Source organism: Lagopus muta, chromosome 14 (genome assembly GCF_023343835.1).
Source record: "Lagopus muta isolate bLagMut1 chromosome 14, bLagMut1 primary, whole genome shotgun sequence".
Taxonomy (NCBI): Eukaryota; Metazoa; Chordata; class Aves; order Galliformes; family Phasianidae; genus Lagopus; species Lagopus muta.
In genome coordinates this window covers 14039290-14061940 of record NC_064446.1, presented here as the reverse complement: position 1 = coordinate 14061940, position 22651 = coordinate 14039290, and the positions used below count along the sequence as shown (strand labels likewise).

The 22651-nt window shown below is 41.7% G+C and overlaps 1 protein-coding gene across 4 annotated transcripts in view; it reads right to left on the bottom strand.

Moving 5' to 3' along the window:
* The window catches only part of FAM13B (family with sequence similarity 13 member B), a 41585-nt gene that overhangs the window by 18448 nt on the left and 486 nt on the right, over positions 1 to 22651 (bottom strand). For all 4 annotated transcript variants that reach the window (XM_048960396.1, XM_048960398.1, XM_048960395.1 and 1 more), the window contains exons 2-9: positions 13799 to 13965; positions 12680 to 12870; positions 12039 to 12251; positions 10247 to 10424; positions 9534 to 9678; positions 8274 to 8431; positions 1922 to 1963; positions 881 to 1036 (exon numbers count right to left, since the gene is read on the bottom strand). In XM_048960396.1, the coding sequence (XP_048816353.1) occupies positions 881 to 1036; positions 1922 to 1963; positions 8274 to 8431; positions 9534 to 9678; positions 10247 to 10424; positions 12039 to 12251; positions 12680 to 12836 (1049 nt within the window). In that variant the 5' untranslated portion in view covers positions 12837 to 12870; positions 13799 to 13965. The remainder of the gene's footprint in view (positions 1 to 880; positions 1037 to 1921; positions 1964 to 8273; positions 8432 to 9533; positions 9679 to 10246; positions 10425 to 12038; positions 12252 to 12679; positions 12871 to 13798; positions 13966 to 22651) is intronic.

The window sequence follows — 22651 nt, the reverse complement described above, 5'->3', positions numbered from 1 at the left end:
AGCTGCAAGAGGGAATGTTCACCCACTTGGAGTTTATATCAAAGAAATTAGATCTGTAACCCTGAAATTCAACTTACAACAACTGAACATTATGAGGAGTGATTATTACCTTTATGATCTCTTACTAACTTATCTCTGACAAGAATCTGGACTAAAGACTTCTAAAAACAACAGATATAGAAAACACCATTTGACCGTCTGAACACTCCACACCATTTCAAGCTCTGACCCTAAGGAACTTATGTTGCAAAGCCCTACTTAATGTCACGTTTTGGAGTTGGGAATTAATTGTGATCATTTATTTATATTTAATAAAACATCAGCAGGTCAGAGCGTCTCAGTACTGCCCTGGAAGTCACTACACCCATAAACACTAAGATCTGTAACAAAAACTGATCAAATGAGACTGAAGTCCTGCACAAATACATCTACAGTGCTCATTCTATCTGCTGTTAGCAGTTTTACTGACTGCCAGCTATGGAAGTACAATAGCTATGTTGATGTGGAACAGCACGGTAAGGAAACTGAAATGGCACCTACAATAAACATATATGGTATAACTGAGTCACAAGTAACATTAAATGAGATAAAGACTGGGATAAATAAAGTCTTCTGCTACTTGCAGGGAATTCAGCAGTAAAGTAGCTACACTTTGCAATTTGTAGCAATATAAGAACAACTTAGAATACTTGCTTCAAGAGCTGTCTGTTATTTCTACAGGTTGAAAGCTGATTTGACTTAAAAATTTCTTTGAAATTTCTATGCTAATAACAGAAGTCCTAACTTCTGCTTCTGGTTGATGGGTAATGGGGTAGTTTTGTTTGGAAGACCTAGAATATGCAATCCTCTACAATTTAACACCAATACAAAAAAGTCTTACTGGTTGTTAGATCCTTCCTCATCCCCGCTGGGACTTTTTGCATCATTGTTACAGCCCAGTCTGTGTTGCTGTATTTGTTTAAGATCATTATCTAAGCTGCTCTGCAGGTCGAAAAGGTGCTGTTCCACAGCTGCTCTGATTGTTCGTTCCAAAATGCTAGAAAGAAAAGAAAAGCCACAGAATTCATATCAAAAATCCTCGTCTCCATTGATCAACTATGCAGAAGGGTGAAAACAACAGTTGAATCTTTGATGCCAAATACTTCAAGGAAAAGAAAAAAAAGCAGGTTAACTATTCTAGGCAATGGGGAGTACTGAAACCACTATATTGTATTGAGTAATAACCAAACAGGAAAGTATCTTAAAAGGAACAGGTTACCATGACTACAGTTAACAAGAAAACCAAAACACAATACCCCAAACTGTACAAAACCTAAACACAAGTATGCAACAAGCAAATCCTGCATCTATAGCAGGTCAGAGCCAACCATGGAGCATGTACCACCTCAGCACAGTTGGCTGTAGCACCTCCTGAACGGGACTGCAATTGTAAAAGGCAAGATCCAACAAACAGTGGAGACATTAAGACCTGATGAAGGACACAGGGTATACCTGCAGGTACGTCAGCAACAGAACGTTCTCTAAAAGCACAGTGTACCAAGTGTACTTTTTAGCCAGATTATCCAAAGCAAATTAAAATTAGGGCTATAAAATTGTGTTTTAATTTTCCTCCACATCTGCGCATGCAATTCTTCAGAACTGTACCATAAACAAAGTTGGTGCTGAAAACACATTGTGAAAACAATTATAAAGCCAAAGGAAATATATAATTACAAAAACAAAGGGGTTTGGAATCTAAATTTTACCACACTGCGCTCTCATGCTTCTGCAGTCAACACTGATGGCATGTTAAGTTTTTCTGCAATATGTTTCACTCATAACTCATCATCAAACCTACTGCATTTGTTCTTTTAAGACAATATACTGATATATGCTATAGCAACAACACAATTCATACATTATACACTGTCGTTATACTTACTCTGCAGAGGCTGGCAAGATGCTTATGGGAGAAATATGAGCACTGCAATACAGAAGAAACAAGTTAGTGAAATGCAAAACTTGGCATATTCAATAGAAGTCTCAAAAACAATAGAAAACAAATTTGAAAATACTGAAAAACTACATGCAGCAAAGCTAATAAAAATTGAAAAAACAGGAAGCAAAGTAAATCCTTATTTACAGTCCCTGTAAGATTCCTCCATCAGACAAAGTGGAACGCCATCACAAAACAAAGTTGTCTAGGCAGCAGTGCAGGTTTCTGCCTCCCAAGAGCCAATATTCAGTCCATTAAGAAGCTGTAAGAGGCATGGTCTTTCCCATGGGAAATATTAATCGCTTAGTCTGAAAAGACTTCCTGACACCTTGCTTAAGAACGCAGATTTTAACCTTGCTGCCTCCAGCAACTTCCAAAGTACTTTGCTTTCCTTCACTGTTGCAGTTCATAGGGACTTTTCCCTGCCTGTCAGACCGTCGCACAATTTCACTCTGCAACATTCAACAGATCTGCAGTATTCTCCAAGGACAGCTAGATTTCAAGTACAAGGCAGGCACTTTCCAGAGGTTTTAAGAGACGAGTTAGCCACTTGTAAAGCACTTTGGAACCTCCTAACACAATCTACTTTTTACCACTGCTGACAGCCACAGTGGTTTTAGAAATGATTTTCATGAATACACAAGGGAGCAGAACAAAACTGCCCCCTCACTGGGAGCTGAACAGGTACCTCTGCAAGACGGTTCTGGCTGATATTAGCTCTGTTTGTACTCAAAAAATCATTTGGTGGTCTCTCTGCTTAACTAAGAACAGCTTTAATACAGCAAGAAGTATCTTGCTTAGATCTCAGTGAGTTCACCAGCAGTTCTATACCCACCACTAGAGAGGTGAAACAATCAGAACACCTCAAACAGACTTTCTACTTTTTCTTCTTCTAAGTAGCTGCAACACAAGCCATAAAGGACCTGCTTGCCAGCTCGGTATTTAAACACATTAACACATTTTCCTCCAAACCTACAAGTGGTAAGGCATTTATCTTGAGTTGTGAACATGTTTTATTGGTGTCCATGCACAGAAGTTCCGCATAGCCCTACTGCTTGTACAAAGTGCTTAAGTCTTCTGATAAACTTCTGCATCAGCATGATTTGAAACAAAAAGTGAAGGGGCAAGGCTGTGAATAAGTTCAGCCCTATGAACAAGGTAAGAGAGGAGAATGAGAAAATATCAGAAGAAAAAAGATTTCAAAACAAGATGGATGTACTTAAATATTGGATATGGGTACTTTCAGCAAGTTCTGTAAGGGCTGCATTACAAAAGGTATGCTTGCTTTTCAAAAGTTCTAATATACGTTCGCTAAAGATCCATTTATTGAACAGTTGCTGCCCAGGACACGGCAGGGGAAAAAGAGGCAATCAGAACACAAAGCACTGCAACAGCAGTTGTGAAAAAGAACAAAAAAACTGAGTCAAGGGCACAAGTACAAAAACTATTTATAGGAAACTGCGATGACCTGGCATCGTTTTGTTTTACCACTATCACTTGAGACAATGAGGAACTGTGTCGGGAGTGGGGAGAATCAAGCTCATCTCCAAAGAATCCAAAAGATTTCAGGCATGATTGACAACAAAATTTTCCATCTTACTGCATAACCTTCAGCCCCACAGCGGAGGATGATTCACCGGTGCTTCTCATAAACACCTTTAGATGCATTAGAAGTACTCAGCAAAAGATGTGCAGAACTCAGCAGCATTCCAAAGCCTGAACAATCCTCTTACTATGTAAAGAATTATCCTATGTCTTTAACTAATCACTTCAGCAATTAAGCACTTTTTGCAAGAAACGTGTCAGTCGCTCTTAGCTGAAAACACATTGCAACTTTGGAACTAAGAGCAGTTCAAGATTATTTGTTTAAAAGCTGTAACTTATACTGCTACACAGTCCTAATGCAGCATGACACAGCAAGACACACAAGGCAAAGTCTTTTGTTTCACAATGCTAGCCCACCCCCGAGACTCCCCTTCGCACCCATTAGGAGTCCTTGTAAATATCCTGTGATAGAAAAATGCATTATCTACAGATCAAACATTTCAAAACTTTTCTTGCTAATACACTGACAGTACACAGACTTATTTCTCATTGAGAACAAAAGCAATTTTGACATTATTCCATTTCACAATATCCCCAGAATACATTCATCTCGCATAACGCTAAAAAGCATTATCTGCATTCACAAAGCAAGGTTTTCCTTCCATGCATTTACCTGTGCAGCAGGACTTTACAGGCCATCCTGATTATTTTTGCTATCCCAAACGAACACTTCATGTAAAAATGCTTCATTTGAAAGAGAGCAAAGTGTGCTGTTGGCTGTAGGCTATGCATAGTGCTCCCGTGGATTCAATGGCTGCCTGTCAGGCAGCACTTCTGGAGTGCTGCACTAAACCCTGCAGTCTAAATAGAAATAGACTGCAACATGAGGTCACTCCTGACAATAAGCTGCCCAATCAAGACTTGAAAGCTTTTCTAACATGTTGTTCACATATTTTCCAGGGTAGAAATAGGAAAAAGTATTTAGATGTTTGAAGAGAGAGCTAAGCTAAAAGCTGCAATATATTTTCTAGCAATTCAAGCACTTGTTATATTTGTTATATTTAGATAGCCTCAATATATATAAATTTTGTTCCTTTGTTACCATTTCTCTCCTTTCTCTCTTGGATTGAACTAATGAAATAAAACTGGATTATACACCACAGAAGTAGTGAGGAGTTCACCCTCATCATTACATTCCATGCAGACAAAAGAAAACTGCTCGCAGACCTTCCTGCTTGTCACATCTCACCTCTTTACACACAGCATTTTGAAAAGCCCAAAGAACACATCAAGGAGATTTCACCTCAGGCTTGCAACTGATGATATTTGAGATGAACAGCAAAGAGTAAACTGAACATTATCTGGCAAACAGCAGCAGGGAAAAATTCAGCACAATGACAGCTAAGGACTCCAGGGCGATTATTTCAACGGCACATCTTATGTCAGCTTCAGTGCTGAGTCAGGAATTCTTCTCTACAGAAGTAAGGACAGCAAAAACTGACAGAGCCATGTTGAAAAGGCTTCTGATAAGGGAGAACACGTTTCCTTTACATACACCGTGTCAGCTCGTGCACAAACGCTCCCCGACCGCATAACAGACTGAAGGATCACTCAACAGGTTCACTTCAAATACCAGTCACCAAATCAAACTGCATGAATGATTTTCCATATCCTCACCTCATCTCTCTCAGAGAAACCAGCACCACGCAATTCATGACTGTCATGTTTTACAAAGAACAAGTCGGATGAGTGGAAAAAAATAGGATAGAGGTAGCAAGGCAAGTTGTAAGTTGTAGCTCAAATAGCTAAAAGGAAGGTCGTGTGTCCTGCTGGAGGAATCGAAACAGATGATGAGCATGCAACCTCAGCCTTTCCTTTTCTCTGGATAAAGAGATCAGAACTATACAAGGCCTTGGTTCCCAAAACCTGACAACAGCAAGGAGGAAACAGAACTCCAGGTTAAGGAATGCTAAGAATCATATTTAAGGCTCACTTCTCCTTCGTCTTCCCTTTATAAACCGCTGCATGCCCTATGCCAAGACAAGCACCCGACCAATCTGCATTAATATTTATTCAAAAAATAAAATAAATCAAGAAAGTAAAATGCAAAGAAGGCCATTAAATGTGTGTTCTGAACACTTCTCAGTTCCCCAAAATATTTACAGCAGAAGTTGAATAAAATGTATTTCCTCATTCAGTCTTTTTTTTTTTTCCAGATGTTTCCTGCAGTTATTCTGGTTTCACAATAAAAATTCTCTTTTCTTCAACAGGATTCCTCCTTATGCTTTCCCACAAATAATGCAAAATGCCAACCATAATTAACGCTTATTAATTTTTAATTAACCCTAAACATCTTGTAAAATGATTTTCTCTTCAGGCTAGTGACTTTCAACTCTTAAACTTGTTTAGTTCATCCCTACTGCTGCGCTTGCACATTCCCCAAGCATCTGAATGCCTATGAATAGTAAAATTGCTTTAAAACCTCCACTGGAAGACAGAGTTCTCCAGCAGAATTCCTGTTTCCAGAAGCTTTCTTTTAGTCAAACTAAAACTGAGCAGCTGGATCACTGATAAGGACACAATTATAATTTAAACGTGACTCTTGTTTTCTAACTCAATTATTTTATATTTTAAAATTCCTGCAATGAAGAAAATGCATAGTGCAGCAGCTGAACAGAGTTCAACCAGAAATCCCTGCAGTCATGAGACCTGTCAGCCTAAGGCACGAACCCCCCTCCTGGATTTCCCTGTGCTTCTTCTACTTTCAATCATAGAATCATAGAATCACTAAGGTTGGAAAAGACCTAAAAGATCACCCAGTCCAACCGTTCACCTATTCCCAATAGCTCCCACTAAACCATGTCCCTCAACACAACATCCAGTCTTTCCTTGAACACTCCCAGGGTCGGTGATTCCACCACCTCCCTGGGCATCCATTGCAGTGCCTGACCACCCTTTCTGAAAAGTAATACTTCCTCATGTCCAGCCTGAATTTCCCCTGGCGTAGCTTGAAACCATTCCCCCTGGTCCTATCACTAATGACACGAGAGAAGAGGCCGACCCCCAGCTCACTACAACCTCCCTTCAGGAAGTTGTAGAGAGCAATGAGGTGTCCCCTGAGCCTCCTCTTCTCCAGGCTGAACATTCCCAGCTCCTTCAGCCTCTCCTCATATGGCCTGTGTTCCAGACCCCTCACCAGCTTTGTTGCCCTCCTTTGAACACGTTCCAGGGCCTCAATATCTTTCTTGCAGTGAGGGGCCCAAAACTGGACACAGTACTCGAGGTGCGGCCTCACGAGTGCTGAATATAAGGGAACAATCACCTCTCTGCTCCTGCTTGCAACACTGTTTCTGATGCAAGCCAGGATGCCATTGGCCTTCTTGGCCACCTGGGCACACTGTCGGCTCATGTTCAGCCGAGCATCAATCAATACCCCCAGGTCCATTTCCTCTACGCAGTCCTCCAGCCACACCGCCCCAAGCCTGTAGCGTCGCCTGGGGTTGTTGTGGCCGAAGTGCAGGACCCGGCATTTGGCCTTGTTGAAACTCATCCCATTGGCTCCAGCCCAGCTCTCCAGCCTGTCCAGATCCCCCTGTAGGGCCTCGCTACCCCCAGGCAGATCCACACTTCCAGCCAATTTGGTGTCATCTGCGAATTTACTGAGGGTGCACTCGATGCCCTCATCGAGGTCATCAATAAAGATATTGAAGAGGACAGGCCCCAGCACCGACCCCTGCGGAACACCACTCACGACTGGTCGCCAGCTGGATTTGACTCCATTCACCACTACTTTCTGTGCCCGGCCCTCCAGCCAGCTCCTTACCCAGCCAAGAGTGCACCCATCCAAGCCTCTGCCAGCCAGCTTCTGCAGGAGAATGCTGTGGGAGACAGTGCCAAAGGCTTTGCTGAAGTCTAGGTAGACCACATCAACAGCCTTTCCTTCATCCACCAGATGGGTGGACCACTAGATCATAGAAGGAGATCAGGTTGGTCAAACAGGACCTGCCCTTCATGAACCCATGCTGGCTAGGCCTGATCCCCCGGTCACCCTGCACATGCCGCGTGATCTCCCTCAAGACGATCTGCTCCATAACCTTCCCTGGCACCGAGGTCAGGCTGACAGGCCTGTAGTTCCCCGGATCCTCCTTACGACCTTTCTTATAAATGGGAGTCACATTGGCAAGCCTCCAGTCTTCTGGGACCTCACCAGTCAACAAGGAGCGCTGACAGATGATGGAAAGCGGCTCGGCTATCAGACTTCTACCACCTCAGCCCTCCCTTTTAGGTGCTTCCTGCAATGCCCAGACCAAAACAAATGCTGCAGAGGGCCAAAAAATAAAATTCCCCAAACAGAAATCATGAATTGTAAGTACAAATAAAGCAGACTTTAAAAAAAAAAACAAACTTGTCTACAACAAGCAAATAAAGCTGCACGTTACAGGCAAGCACAAACTCACTTCTGTCCAAGATGCATGTCGTTCCTGAGGACAGAAAATTTACTGAGAAAATACCACTTTATGGCATCAATAAAATACGCTCTTTTTCCCTCTTCCTCTGCACAAATCCTACATAACCCAATCTGAGTTCCACAGACCTTCTTCTGCTGAATTTGGGAGCAGTTATTTTGTTCCTCATTTTACTGCTACAAGAACTGCACCTACTTTGAAAGCCTCCTTCATGGGCACCACAACAGTCTGAGGGTTTCCTCCCTCACGCACCACAACAGACTGCATTCCAATGAAGAAACAATTACCTTGTGGATGCTGTAACGCTCCTGGAATCCGAGATGCTCCCTGTCACATCTAGATGCACCACAGCTGGCCGCTCAACAGGTTTTTCTGTGCCATCCTCTGGAAGTTCTTCAGACTGCTCAAGCTTTATATCTTCCTCCTCTTCCAAGAGATCATTTATCTGTACAAAGATTGATTCACAATTAATGGCTTGTAAATTTCTTTTAAGAGCTCCAGGGAATTAGAAGCACAAGAGATAAAAACAGAATACTTATAAAAGGACAATATTCCTCAATTTTAGAAAAGAACAGGTATCCAATATTTGCTTCTACATAAAATGTTCTACATAATGCAATGTAATGTAATGTTTTTACCCCTTTCTTCTGTACTTGCAAGAGTATGTAGCAGTGGGCTAAGGGGTAAGCCAGCTGCACAGTTGGTTGCACTCAGGGAGACCCTGCTTCCCTAACTCCACTCAGCCTTGCAGTGGCCCTGCAGGGAACAGGACCCAAGCAAAGTGTGCTGTTGACATCTGGTGGAGACACCATGAAATTCAAGGGGGACACTGCCAAGTCTCAAAATTTCAAGAAAAAAAACAAACAAACAAAACCACAGCAGCACAAAACACAAGAACAAAATGTAACCACAGCACACAGACAGAGCCTCCTTGGGAAGTGCTTTTGCTAAAATTCATAACAAACCAGAAGCAAGTCAGTAATTCTCAAGCATGAGAGCCAACCAACTATAAAGAGCATTCATCCCAACCTAAGACAACAGTTCTCTGGTTCAGGCTGCAGGAGTTACAGCCCTGTCGTATTTAGCAGCTTCTTGCACCCAGCAGGACTAAGTCAGCTTTCAGTGCTAGACATATTCTTGCTGAGAGCTGAAGAGACAGCAAACATTGCAAAGCTGCAGCGCTTTGCTGCAGAGCAGAAGTCACTCAGCCCAGAACTGGCTGCCCACGCTTGCTAGTCTGGATGAACAAACAAAATGTCTCCTGCAGCAAAGAGGAAGCAACCAGCTTAATTGCCTTACTTGCCTTGGGTAAGCTATTACTGTTGGTTCAGTCCATATATACTTTTCTAGGTGGACAGCTATACTTACTACTAAGCAACAATTTTGCAAATATATCCATATTAAGAAAAATCAACTTAAGGAAATACCAGGTTTTGTCAGTTTGCAAGGAACTACCAAGAGGTGTATTATATTTCAACGTCTCTTTCATAAATATGTGCTATAACGATACTTCAGTGATACAACATTGCCACTTAAAATATTCCTACCTGCTCAGTTATTGAGCTTAAATCATTAGTCGATGAAAAATCTTCCTCTTCATTTTCAAAGAATTCATAGTAGTTCTCCAGAAGTCCCGCCATTATTCTGCTAACTATTTCTTGTTCCTTCAGATCCTCCACATCTGTGTAAATGCTGAACATTTCAATATCGTTTTAGAGGAAAAATTTAAATCCAACTAATCCCCAAAGCTTCTGCAAATGGCTTCCACTGCAAACGACTGCACTTCACAGCATTATCCCTATGCCATTCTGAGCACCCGATTTCAAGTATACCTTCACACCACTGCATTGTAGAACTTTATAGTACTTTATACTTCTGAGAGATGATGAAACAACTAATTAGTTAATTAACTGTTCATGAGGGAGGATTACAACTCAAAAATTTTCCCGCTGAAAGGAAATACCAGGATATGTTGTTATTTGACAGCTTCCTTCCAGATTTTTTTTTTTTTCTGCTAATAGTAATAAATAAAGAAAAAACTGAACCTCAAAGAAATAACAATAATATGGCAACCAAACCCGTGCTTTAGATCCAAGCAAAAATTTTGCGACAGGTGGCAGAGGGGAAGCACAGAAAGACACTGCACAAAGCATCCAGCATACGTGCTGCAATTACACAGGGACTAGAGAGGCTCTGGATTACAGTTCTCCACCACCAGATTCGCATAAAAGCATCACATAAACCTTTATAATCCACTTACTGAAAAACATCTGGGCCAAAGACTGCAGCCAAAGAACTTGCTGACCAAATTTCTTCATGATGCGATGCTACATTGGCTAAAAATTTACACAGAAACTTTAACAAACTGTAATTAACAGGTGGAAGCTGCTGCAAGAGGAACCTCAACTTTCTTCCAAATTCATCTTCATTATTATAATCTGGAAAACATAATAAAAAAATATTTAATTCACAAAATTAAGATAACGTAATGCAGAAAAGCAGATAATCAACCTCTTGACTTGTGCTTCTACTCCAGAAGTAATTGCTGTCCTTTGGCCAGTTCACAGTCTATAAAGTTGTCAGAAATTGAGTTACATTTGTCCCGAGACTGAGATTTTTGTGCTCTGTTTGTCTCAGAAAGAACTACCTCAAAACCCAAAGTTTCACTGAGCTGTCAGGTTAATCTTAGCTTACCAAACAATACAGATCCTCCAGAGACACATCCATACCCTATTTATGGTATGTTACAAAACTCCTAAAACTCTGTGCATTTCTTATAAGCAGTTCTTCTACCTAAAGCAGAGCTCTATGACTACCAGACAGTGAAAGTATCAAAAAAAAAAAAAAAAGAATCAAAAAGGAAACCAAACCTCTAATTATAATATCAGGAAACAATATTTAAGGGTTCATCTGCACCAAGGAAATCAAAACAGGCACATTTAAGCTTTCTGAAATGGCTTTGTTTTACACTTTAAAAAAAAAAAAAAGCAGTATAGACAGTTAGCTGACATTTGAATTGAAATACAGAGTTTCTCTACAATTTTAACCAATGGGAAATCTGTGGGAATTACTGCTGTGTGAGTCTTCCCCCCCCCCCCCCCCCCCCCCCCAAAAAAAAAGCCACATTCAAATCCTTCCACTGGCATCTATTCAAAAGGTGGGGGAGACCATGGGCTCCACACTGTAGCTTACAAATGAAAGAAGGAAATTTGCTGTCACCTCACAGGAATCTACCACAACCTCATTTCCAGTCCTGATAAGTAACACTGCAAATCACAGTGCATAGCAGCATTAGCTGACAAAAGAGCATCCAACAGCTTTCTGCATTGCCCTGTTGAAAATCTTTTTATTTATCATCTTTTTCAAGAAAGAAGGGGAAAAAAAGTTCACGAGCTACCCAGTGAACTAGGACTTCAGCAATGTGAAACGAAATAGCAAACGTGCCACTAATGAGATTTCATCCACTGGTATCCACTTCAGTTTCTCACTACTGCACACAACAAATACACAAAGCAGAACTTCAGGTTTTAACACGCTTCTCTGGACAGAAGCTTTCAAATATTGTTTCCTGCAGAAAACTATTCAGTGCCTTATAGGAAAGGCATCAGCGCTCAGCCTCTGCTCACCAGTTACCCAGATAACCAGCCAGTGCTTAAAGCTCCAAAATCATGCAGAAGCAGCTTCACACTGCTGCACGTGATCCCATGGTTCAGCACTTCTTAAACGCGACGTAAATCCTGCCCTGAAGAAATGGTACCAACACAAACTCAGCAGCAAATCAGAACCATGACTCTTATTAAGGAAAACAAAGCCGAGCGCTTGAAAAGGAGTACGAACCAACAAGGAGAGATGAACAGAACTCCTGTGGATTGTGATGTCAAAGAGCATGGAAACTGGCACAGCTACCTTTTGAGGCTGGTTCATTAGCAAAGCGCCACAAGACACTCTTATTAGTCAAGTTATGAACTCCAACACACAGGCAAAAACACGTACAAATTTAATAGTGGCCTTGTTTCTTAAAAATAAATACCTCCATCAAAAGCAGTTTTTACCTTGAGAAAGTTGCATCAAATGTATGTGCAAACTGCCTGGGATAACTGGCTCTGGAAGTTCCTGAAGAAAAAATCTAAGAAGACTGATAGCTGAGGGTACATCTGCTTCTTTAACCAGGTCCACATCTTCTCCATTATCATACCGTTGCCGAAGCCACTCCACTGTCTCAGCGTTCCCATTGACTTGAAAAAGTCCTTCTTGTTCCAGACCCCCTGAGTTAGAAGGAAGCAGCAAAATTAAGTTTTAAGATTTGGTATGGATAGAACTATCAGAAACTACTGACAATCAGATATGTACAACTTGCACACTGAATTAAAGATTGTCATGACCACAGTTGGACAAACCACTCCTAAACACATTCTTATGTCCAGCTAATACAATAATAAGGTAAACATTACTGGAAATGGTGTAGTTTTGGCACTGCTAAAGTTCCCTACTGGTGTAATTGCCCTTCATATCCTCCAGAACACAGTGGTAATCAAACAATACCAAAAAGGTGTATCGCTAAAAGAAAAGCACACAAAAAGAACCACAGCCAAGTAAAGACAAGTAACTAAAAATAAACACTAGTCAAAACCAGTCTATTTTGCAGAAGTGACAGATGAGTATATTATTTAAAACACATCAAGATAATACATACCATGTTCCTCAATATAGTCCACTACATGGCGGACTATGAATGGAACCTCATTGTCTGGTTGCCCTTCTTGCTGCAGCTCATCAAGTGGAATTCCAAATATTTTGTTAGCAAGAACAGAGTTGCAGTTACTCAAGGAAGGGGAGGAGCTCTTCCTCATATCTTTTTGCAGCCAAAAATCAAAGCTGTCTTTTCTGTCAAAGAAGAAGAATCATAACTGAAGTCATACTTCATTGTACAGCGTTGAGTGCATTGATCTCTAACAGTGCATTTTAATTATCAAATGCAAACACACTCCAGTTTCTCTCAGTCTGGGCACCCATATAATGAAAAGTTCTGTAATGACTCCAAATCCAGGTAACCAGATGAGTCACAACTGATGACGTGTCCTGATCAGTTCTCAGCAGAGCACTGACAAGAATGCAGCAGCAAAAGAAGTTAATCTAGTTTTCGGCACTGTAACTTGAGGATCTTCTATCATACCTTTGGAGAGCCAGGTCATTCACCATATTGACTGTATTTATCAGTCAGGCTTTGAAAAATGACTCTCAAAAGACACTCAAGAGGAAATGAAAATAGTGGATAATTCCAAACCGAAACCCCAGTGTTAAGTGATGCGAGATGTAAATATTTGGTGATACAAAACCAGATGCAATCAGCATCTCGTACATTTGGCATTTTCTGATCTACACAATGACATTTTCAACACCTGTATCAAATTCAAAATTTTACTGAATGGAAAAAAAAAAAAAGTTTCCAGATGCTCAGTGATAAAATTCTCCTCATCATGCTGAAGCTCAAGCACTACTTGCAAGTCTTTGCTTGATACAGAGCACAGATAGGTAAAAGCATTACCAAAGGCAGCATAAGTTACTCAGTTAATCTGCTATCCTCTCAAAACAAAGAATAATAGCAAAGGAAATAAAATGCTCTTCCAAAATAAGTGAACAACATACCTGTTTAAATGCAAGTGAACATTTCCTGGTAGATAGAATATGAAGCACGTGCTGTTAGACAAAGCAACTAAACCCTTTGCTAATGGACTGATAAACTCTGATATATTAGAACAACTCAGGTCAGTATTTAAAGAAAAGTCTGAGTGAAATAGCTGAAGAAACATACCTCAGAGTACTTAAACAGCCGAGTTTGAAAAGTGTTTTCTGCGCCAGCTGCCCTCACTGACCAAGCATTCTTTTGTCATTTATGGTTGTTTAAGATTATGGCAAAAGATCAGCCTGTAGTTCCTCATTGAAGAATAGCAGAACTCTATCAGTACTTCAGCAGTTAATCTGAAAAGAAGGAAATGATGATTAGACTGTAATGTTTTCAACAGTTTTAAACTCAATTACAAGTCTAAACAGCACATTTGAGGAATTCTCCTCACCAAATCAACAGTCTCTTGCTCTGAACATAAAAACACAACGAGCACAATTAGTACGTGTCATGCGAGAGGATGCAGAAAGCAAGTCCCCCTTCTTCATTTAGGAGTTAGCCAACTTCTGCTTTAAAGTTAGCATGGAACATCTTGGTCATAACAATTATGAAATGAAATTCTGTATTTTCCAGACTCGTTCATCCTTCTGCCTAAGTAGGTTTGACTCTGACAGGTATGTTTTAAAGTACTTACCATAACAAAACATTTAATAGCTAAGCACTGATTTAACACACTGACTTCAAACCTAAGCCAATTTTCATCAGCACAGGTCTTTTCTATCAGATTTGCTACCTGCCCTCCCCTGTCTTTAAGGGAAAAATGCCCTTCTCTACCTTTAAAATACACGCAGTGAAACCTTACAGTTTCAAACTCTAAGATCAGTACAGGAATTCAGCTGGCTGACTTTTTAGAGGTACCCTCCCTCTCTTCATTCCCCCACATTGGCTCTGCTTATAATCCACATCAGAACAAATTAATTTCATCTTCCCCTTCAAAGTTCTTACAACTGGCTGCTCTCATTTCAACACAAAAACGCCAAGTCCAACCATTAAGAATCCAGTTTCCCTCCTATTCTTATTTTTGAGTAACACTTTCCTGCTCCCAGTCCTCCCCAGATTACATCCATCTTTTGGAGGTGTTTGCCACGTAAGACTATTTCACCACCATCCTCAACAGTTCTTGCAGTAAGGCCTATAGGTTTGGAAATCTTTGCTTATCATAGCAAGCTGAACTGACCAAAATCATCCCCTGTTGTCATCTCTATCATCTCACATTATGCAAAGGTTGTAAATCTGTTATATGCCTTACATACATGGATCCTGGCCTGAGATCCAGACTCCAGCTGTGCTGACAACAGAAAATGAAGAGTGATGTTCCAGTCAACAAGCTTCACTATTGTCACCAATCATCTTCCAATCTGTCACTGGGTGTTCTTGGCTACTATAGGATGCCGACAGACTTCAGCATTGAACGAGTTTCATTTCATGACTCTGTTATATTTCATGAAGACGCTGCCCAGCCATTCTTCTGGGTGTATTAAGTGTTAGTCAGCATAACCTCGGCACAGCAGTAGATTTTAATCAATCCCCAGGCATTGTGTGAGTTGTAAAATACGGAGCTGGAGCCACTCACTGTTCTCACATTCTCCCCAGGTGAGTCTGCCCACAATGAGCCAGGATGGCTCCGTTAGCCAGGATTAGCCCAGCTGCAGGGTTAATGGCAGCTGGGAAAACCTTTGATGGATGTGCCACAATGCTTCAGGCTGCCTCGCTAAAACAAACAAACAAACAAAGCCTCAAAACCAACAGCACCTAATAAAAAGAGCAAATTAGAAGAAACCGCTCTGTTATACCACAGCACCGAGCTGCAGCTCTCATACCAAGAGCTGTGCTCAGTTAGCACAGAAACATCAGCCATTTTTCCCCAGGTGCACAGCACTGACAGGCTTCCCAGGTAGAAATTTCATTCAGGAGACACGGAAAAGAAAGAAAAATTAAAGACTTTACTTTAGCTTGGCAGTGCAACAGTGAAGTTCAAATAGCCTGGATGTGTCACTTTTTAGAGCAAAACCAGATTTACAAGCCAAGTTTATACTTCAAACCAAGTTGTATTCAACTCATCATCACCCAGATGAACAAGGGAGAGCCCGACTTCCACCCTCACACGTGCTCACTGAGCAGACCATGGGCACCGCTTTCTTTTCAGCGCGTTTGGCTTTGGCTGCAATATTTGAGATTCACTGCCTTTGGAAAAAGTGAGACATTTAAAAAGCAAAAGCTAAGCTGATTTTCACTAAGTTCTCTCTCCTTTTATTTCCACCATTCTACAAATGAAAGACAGGCTCAAAAACTGTCAATAATTAAATACACGTTTTTAATATTAACATGCTTTGAATCAGGATGTACATTCCATGAAGAGAAGTCTAACAAGTAGGGTATGATTTCTGCCCTTCAGTACTTAGAGTCCATATGGAGCCTCTACAACTACCAGGCAATACTGAGCCCTTTTATTTTTTCCTTTTAAGTACCATGACCAAGCATTTCAGCAACCAGAAGCTGATCCATTCCAATACTCCTGCACATTACCCAGCTGTCTGGATAAGTGCTTTCCCCCAGGTCACAACCTACAGGCTTCACAAGTCCACAGAAAGTTCACAAGAAACACAGTGATACAAAAACAGGATAAAAAGATATAAAACCCAACTGCTTTGTGCTCAATTATAAATATTTTGGTTGCACCTCCCTCAGCCTCCCTCCCTTTAGCTCTGCAGATGCACACAGCTACCCACTGCTGTAGAACATTATTGTGAGCTAAGAACAGCCCTCCTTGTTACCACTATTCCAGCAGTTTAAAAGAGCACATCTCTATGCAACACCTTGAGCTTAAACAGCTGAAGTATGAGAGGAAGGCAGTTTCATTCTGTATTGTATACTATCATCTGTTTTATATTTTAAAATATACTTTTTTTAATTAAGTAAGTACTTCACAGAGTCTGCTGGGAAAACAGCACAAAGAGCCTCATTTTGCCATCATAACAGCATTCACTTATCTTGGCAAGTGAAGAAGTATTCACACCCACACATGAAATGCCACTAAGGAAAACACAGCGTACATGGCTAACCCTCAATATTTGAGCAATATGCATGCAAGTTCAGGTTTAAATTTGGTTCAGCTTTTACATCTCTGGCTGAAATACAGACGACCAGGTGTCATTTTAACTGAAAGCCCCTCCAACTTTCCTTAAAGTAAGGGAATGAAAAGCAAGAAGTAGAAGTAAAAACACACTACAAAGAATGCCAGAAACTGAAACTGTGCTACAGGAATGAAAACATCCATTCTGCATTTAGAGTTTGTGCTACAAATGTCAGCTATGCCAGCCATTCTTCAGTTGCTTTATTTCTTTATCAAGCACTTCACAGCATCTGAAAAACAAAAAACGAAGCCAAGAGCGACTGCAGATCTGCTGTTCTACAAGGCTGCCCTATGGCTGAGCACAGCCCCAGCACTCTGCCCCTTGCTCTTAGTTTTATCAAGACAAAAGGAAACTGATAACATTTTCCCTCAGTGCTACAATGACACCAACTGATGATCTCTGCCATTTATACATTCATATTTGTTGGCATTCCCAAAGGACAAAATGTCTGGGGGCAGAAGAGCTTGCGTTCTACTCAGATGCTGCTCAGCTAACAAGTTCAAATAGAACCTTTTGCTCATTTGAATTAACTCTGCCAAAGCTGAAACGATGTCAGGTGGAGGCAGGAGGAACAGCTTGGGGAAGAGAGGAAAGCAAAGAAAAACAAGCTTTAGACAAACAAACAGAAGGGCCACCATCTCAGGACACAAAAAAGGACAAACACCACTTGTCTCAAGAGCGCAGTTCAAAGCACGTTGAGAGCTGTGTAAGTGCTTGAGTATAAATAGATACAGAATAACCTCTGCAGAAAAAGAGCTTCCTGCTTTAAAGCTACATTAAAACGCTTAGCATATTTGAAACTCAAAAGTTACTTGAAATGCTTTACAACCAGGAAGATCATGTTAAAACAGATTCTTAAAGCAAGATTTCCTCTTCTGGACCATCAGCCCCATCAGCTCCAGTGGCATTTTAGTCAGGAAATCAGCAAGCAGACAAGTGGGCTCACCCAGCTCAGCAGGACAGCATTCTGTACAACATCGTTTCCATGCCCCCGTTGGCATGATGGTTTTAAAACAAGAGTAGCTGGAGAATCCAACTTGCAGTGCTGGAGGAAAGCCTGTGCAAATGCTAGCCATCTTGTCCAGCAGATGAGATCTCCCTGCTCCTCTTGGTGCAGTTATCTCCCTGCAGACATGGCTGCTTTCTGCTTAAATGGCAGCCAGAAGGGACCAGGCGTGTTGCACACAATCACAAAAGCACCCAGCAGAAGCAACGCCACTGTTTTAATTAATAAACTCATCACATCCATGCCTGTGCCTTCACACATACACACAAAACCTCAACAAAATGATCTGAATTTCAGCATCATCTGGCACCAGCACTTCTGAGATGGCCTCTGAAAACACTTGTTATATTGCCAACACAAGTGAGGGCGCAAAAAAATGTTACATCAGATTCAATAAAATGCAACTGCAATGCAGTTTTTGTTTCCTGGAAATACAGGAGCAGCTCCTCTAATACACAAATCAGAACTGCTCAGATTCCATCTGTACGTCCTGACTACGGAAGGGGGTCAAGGAGGCGACTCATGAAAGCTCTTCTAAAGGAGATATTAATAAAACAAATGAATGTTGGAGTTCATTTTTAAAATTCACAAGTTATGAAGCCAAGCACTGATTTGTATTAAAATTCATTAAATTTTAATCTGCAATTTCAGCAGACAGAACAGGACCACTCTGCCTCTAAAAAAGCCCATCATCAATATGGAGCTTCTGGAGAGGCACAGCCCAGTGTCTGGAAACAGGGACAAGCAATAGCTGGACTGAATACAACAAATAGGAAGGAAACCTAAGAAACTTCAGACTTTAAGCTGCAAATGAAACAGTTGGCATTAATAAAGCACGGCACACAGTGACCAATTTAAGCAAGAGTCAAAAGAAGTTTACATTTTTGAAAGAGAAAGCAGAGATCGCCGATTACTGACCTCCCACAGTGCTAATACACAGATACAGCATAATCTATCACTACTAGACAAAACCCGAAGGCTTCTTAGCAGCATAACAGCAATTCCTGATCCTTCTCCAATGATATTTTCACACACAGAACCAATCCTGGATATCAGGTACCAGCAAAACGCAGCTCTTCCTGCTTGCTGCACGACACCCGCTGCCAGATTTGCTCTCAGCTGCTGCTGCCAATGCACACGTGCAGAATTCTAAAGAATCTCCCTGCTCACACAGATCCCATCACATTCTAAACAGCAGCAGTTAATAAATGAAAAGGCTTTTGTATCTTGTGCAACAGCTCATGATATTCATCCTACCCACCTCCCCCCAAAGCCACGCTTACTCCACTCACATATGCTCACGTCAGACAATGCAGAACTTCAGAGCAGCACAGTAAGGTAACACAGGAAGAAGTTACCAGCAGAACTATGCAACAAGAGAAGGTCACGTTAAAAACCAAAGGAGCTGAACAATTATCACTGCTGTAACGACAGGCTTTGGGACAGAAGTCAAACTACCACTGAGACACCAAAAAACCCAAACTATAAATATATAATGCAGCTGATTTATTATACATAAGTTATCCTGTTACACCTAAAATCATCATTGTTGCTTCCCCTCCCAAATAGGTAAGCAGAAACAAGCTTTGGAACTCAATACATTACAAAATGTAATACAAAGCCCATTTGCTACAGAAACACTGCCTCTGTCATAACCACAACCACGTGCCATCAAAATAAAGGACAGCCTCAGCATCTCTGCTGGGGGAGGAAGGCGTTCCAATGAAGAGCTCCATTCTGCAGCAATGACTGTTTGAGCTGTCGGGGGGATACACAACTGCTAATGCTTCATAAAGGACAACCAACACCTCTTGTAACTTGTATTTAAAGATATCACAGAAATCACAAGGTTAGAAGACGTGCTGCAGAGCAAGACTAAATAAAGTCACCTGATGACATTAAAAGTGAAGTTCAGCCACAAAGGGGATGAGGGCAACAAAAAAAAAAAAAAGAAAAAAGAATCTTCCAACAGACTCAGAAAGAGCACACAGGGAGAAAGAGCCACACTAATAGGAATCTAGGTCTCATTTTCCAGTTTTGTCCAGGTGTTATCAGCCAATCCAGCCCAGCACAAACTGCAACACGCTGCAGGGGAGGCAGAACACAAGAGATGCAAACAGAGAGCAGCTCACAGGGTTGGAACCCACCCTGCTCTGCTCTATGGTGGCCCCAGCCCAGCACCCCAACCAACACCACAGGTGGGAATGCAAATCTTCTGCACCTCCCAGAAAAAGAAGAAAGCCAGGCACTCTGCTACATGAGTTCAGCCACTGCCTTGGTTACAAGCTGTTTGAACACAGCCATAATGCAGCATCTTCCTTTAAGCTCAGCGTTGTCTTAAAAAAAGAAAACTGTGACAAATAAATTCAATGAAAGGTCGTTTCACACATTCACAGGTGAGAGACCATAAGAGCTGAGTTGTTTGCCACTGTCATAATGGGACTATTCATTCCACTGCAGTCAGAATAGGGCTCAGACCCAGCTTCAGACAGCATCCATTCCTAGCACTGAGCGACCCCACCCCACACAGCAGGTTCTCAGCACAGCACTCACCATCTGAGCTCTGCTTTTTAAGGCTTCAAATGACAACGGTTCTACAAATAGAAAACAAGAACGCGTACCTGAAGGTGCAATTAAAGTCACATTATTTTTCAGAACACTGATTTTATCCAAACTGACTGAGCTCTCCCAAACCCCACCAGCTGGCTGGGAAGTCAGTACAGAACTAGAGCCAAACCCAAGTTTGCTGAAGCAGACAGCTGTCGTTATTCTCAAATAAAGCTTTTTTTGCAGGTAAACTTTACAACTTACAGCTAAATAATGCAGTCAGCAAGAGACTCAGCAACGAACTGCCCCATTTTACTCTTCAAGGAGCACTGCAAAGCTTTCATGGACTGTCAGAGTTCTATTGAGGCAGAAGGCATGAGATGTATGGCCACTCTGCTGAAAACATGGTGTAACAGTCATATAAAAAAACTGTGTTACAAGTAACAAATCTCACATTCCTCAAAGAGGATAATTTGAAGACACATTTCCTCCAATTCTCTAATTCTTGCTCAGACTTTTCCACATAACTGAGTACCAATACAAGAAACAGCTGGAAGGCTTACAGACTTCCACTCTTATAAATTCAAACACCGAATGCCTCGCCAAAAGTAACCCACTGTCCTCCCAATGGCTACTGGACTTTTGTGTGCTCACATGGCAGCAAAGATAATGTGGTATTACGCACAGAACTGAAGGACAACTTAAAGGCATTCTCTCACCAGCCTCACTTCCTCTTCCTTAGAGCTGCTGCTTCTTTTAGAGAAGGAAAAAAGAAAACAACAGAAAGCACCACCTCAGACCTGGCAAGTTTTACTGACTTTCTAATGAGCCCCACAGGAGTGCATCACTGCTGAGCTACGAACGTTTGACCAGAGATCAGAAGGTTGAATATTAGAAAAAGCAGCAAAGAAAACCTCCAAACAGAGCCCAAAACTCGTCAATACCTGCTCAAAACGTATGGAACATTTCACCAGCCTCGCCTGCTTCTGCAAACATGCTGTTCTGTACGTTAGAAAGAGAAGCTTTACTGCTTGCACAACTCTCATATCATGAGCCATACAAGACAAACATTATATCCATTCTTTTAACAAGCTGTTATTGGGTCCTGCAACGTTACTAACAGCAAGTGCAGAAGACTTCCAACTGTGTAAGAGTTTGGGGACCAAAACTATCATTTTCCTAACTCAGGAGTGGGGCACTGTTTGTATCAGAATTTGCAGGCAATATAAATAATCAGGAGCTCTTCTCAAGCAACTTCTTTGAACATAAACATAGAACACCCTACTTGACTGATCTTCCTTAAATAATGTTTTAACTGTCCAGTAAAATGCTATCACAACAATGAGGTATTTAATTTCAACACTGTAATGTTGCAAAGACCAGGAAGGGGCCTCCGGTGTGGGGCAGCACACAAAATACAGAAAATGCAGATTAAAAAGTGATCAAAAAGCAAATTACTCATAATGAGCAGTTAAACAAAACACAGGATACACAACACAAAGGGACCAACAGCTCATCTTCTTGTAATGCTGCCTTTTCCCTTCCTCTTCTGTGCTAGAAGACTGCATCGCATAAAAGACGGAAAAGCTTCTAACCTAAATGCTAACCCGAGTGACCAACTTATTCAGAGTCACACACTAACCATTCTGCCCTTGAAGACACTCAGGATTACAAGCCCTCCAAAAAGCGTGGGTTTGGATACAATCAGTTTCGGTTTTTGTTTTCAAAGGGGGCAAGGCTGGAGATGAGAGAGCTGGTGGTTGCGACTCTCTTCCTTCTTTCTCTTTTCTCTGCCTTGAGCCTGACAGTGGTTAATGCACAGAGGGCACCAGGAAGACCTCACTGTGGATTTCCAGTGCTTGAAAGGAGCTTACAAGCATGAAGAGGACTGACTTTTTACACGAGCTGATAACGATAGGAGAATGGAGGATGGTCTTAGGAAGAAATTCTTCACTCAGAGGGCAGCGAGGTGCAGGTACTGATGCCCAGAGAGTGCAGTGCCCCAGCTGTGGATGTGCCCAAGGCCAGGTCGAACGGGGCCCGGGGCAGCCCGGTCTGGCAGGAGACAACCGGATGGACTCAAGGTGCCCTCCGACCCAAGCATCCTGTGATTCTATGACTTAAGGGGGCAGAAGACCAAGGAGCTCAAAAGCAAGGCAGGTTTGGTTCGAAGCCGCAGCACTCGAACGGAAGAAGCGCCCCAACACAGGAGCGCCTCACGGGAAGCAGCCCTCCGACGGCGAGAAGCATCCGCACAGCCTGCGGAGCTCCCGAGAACAATGGAACGGGCGCCCG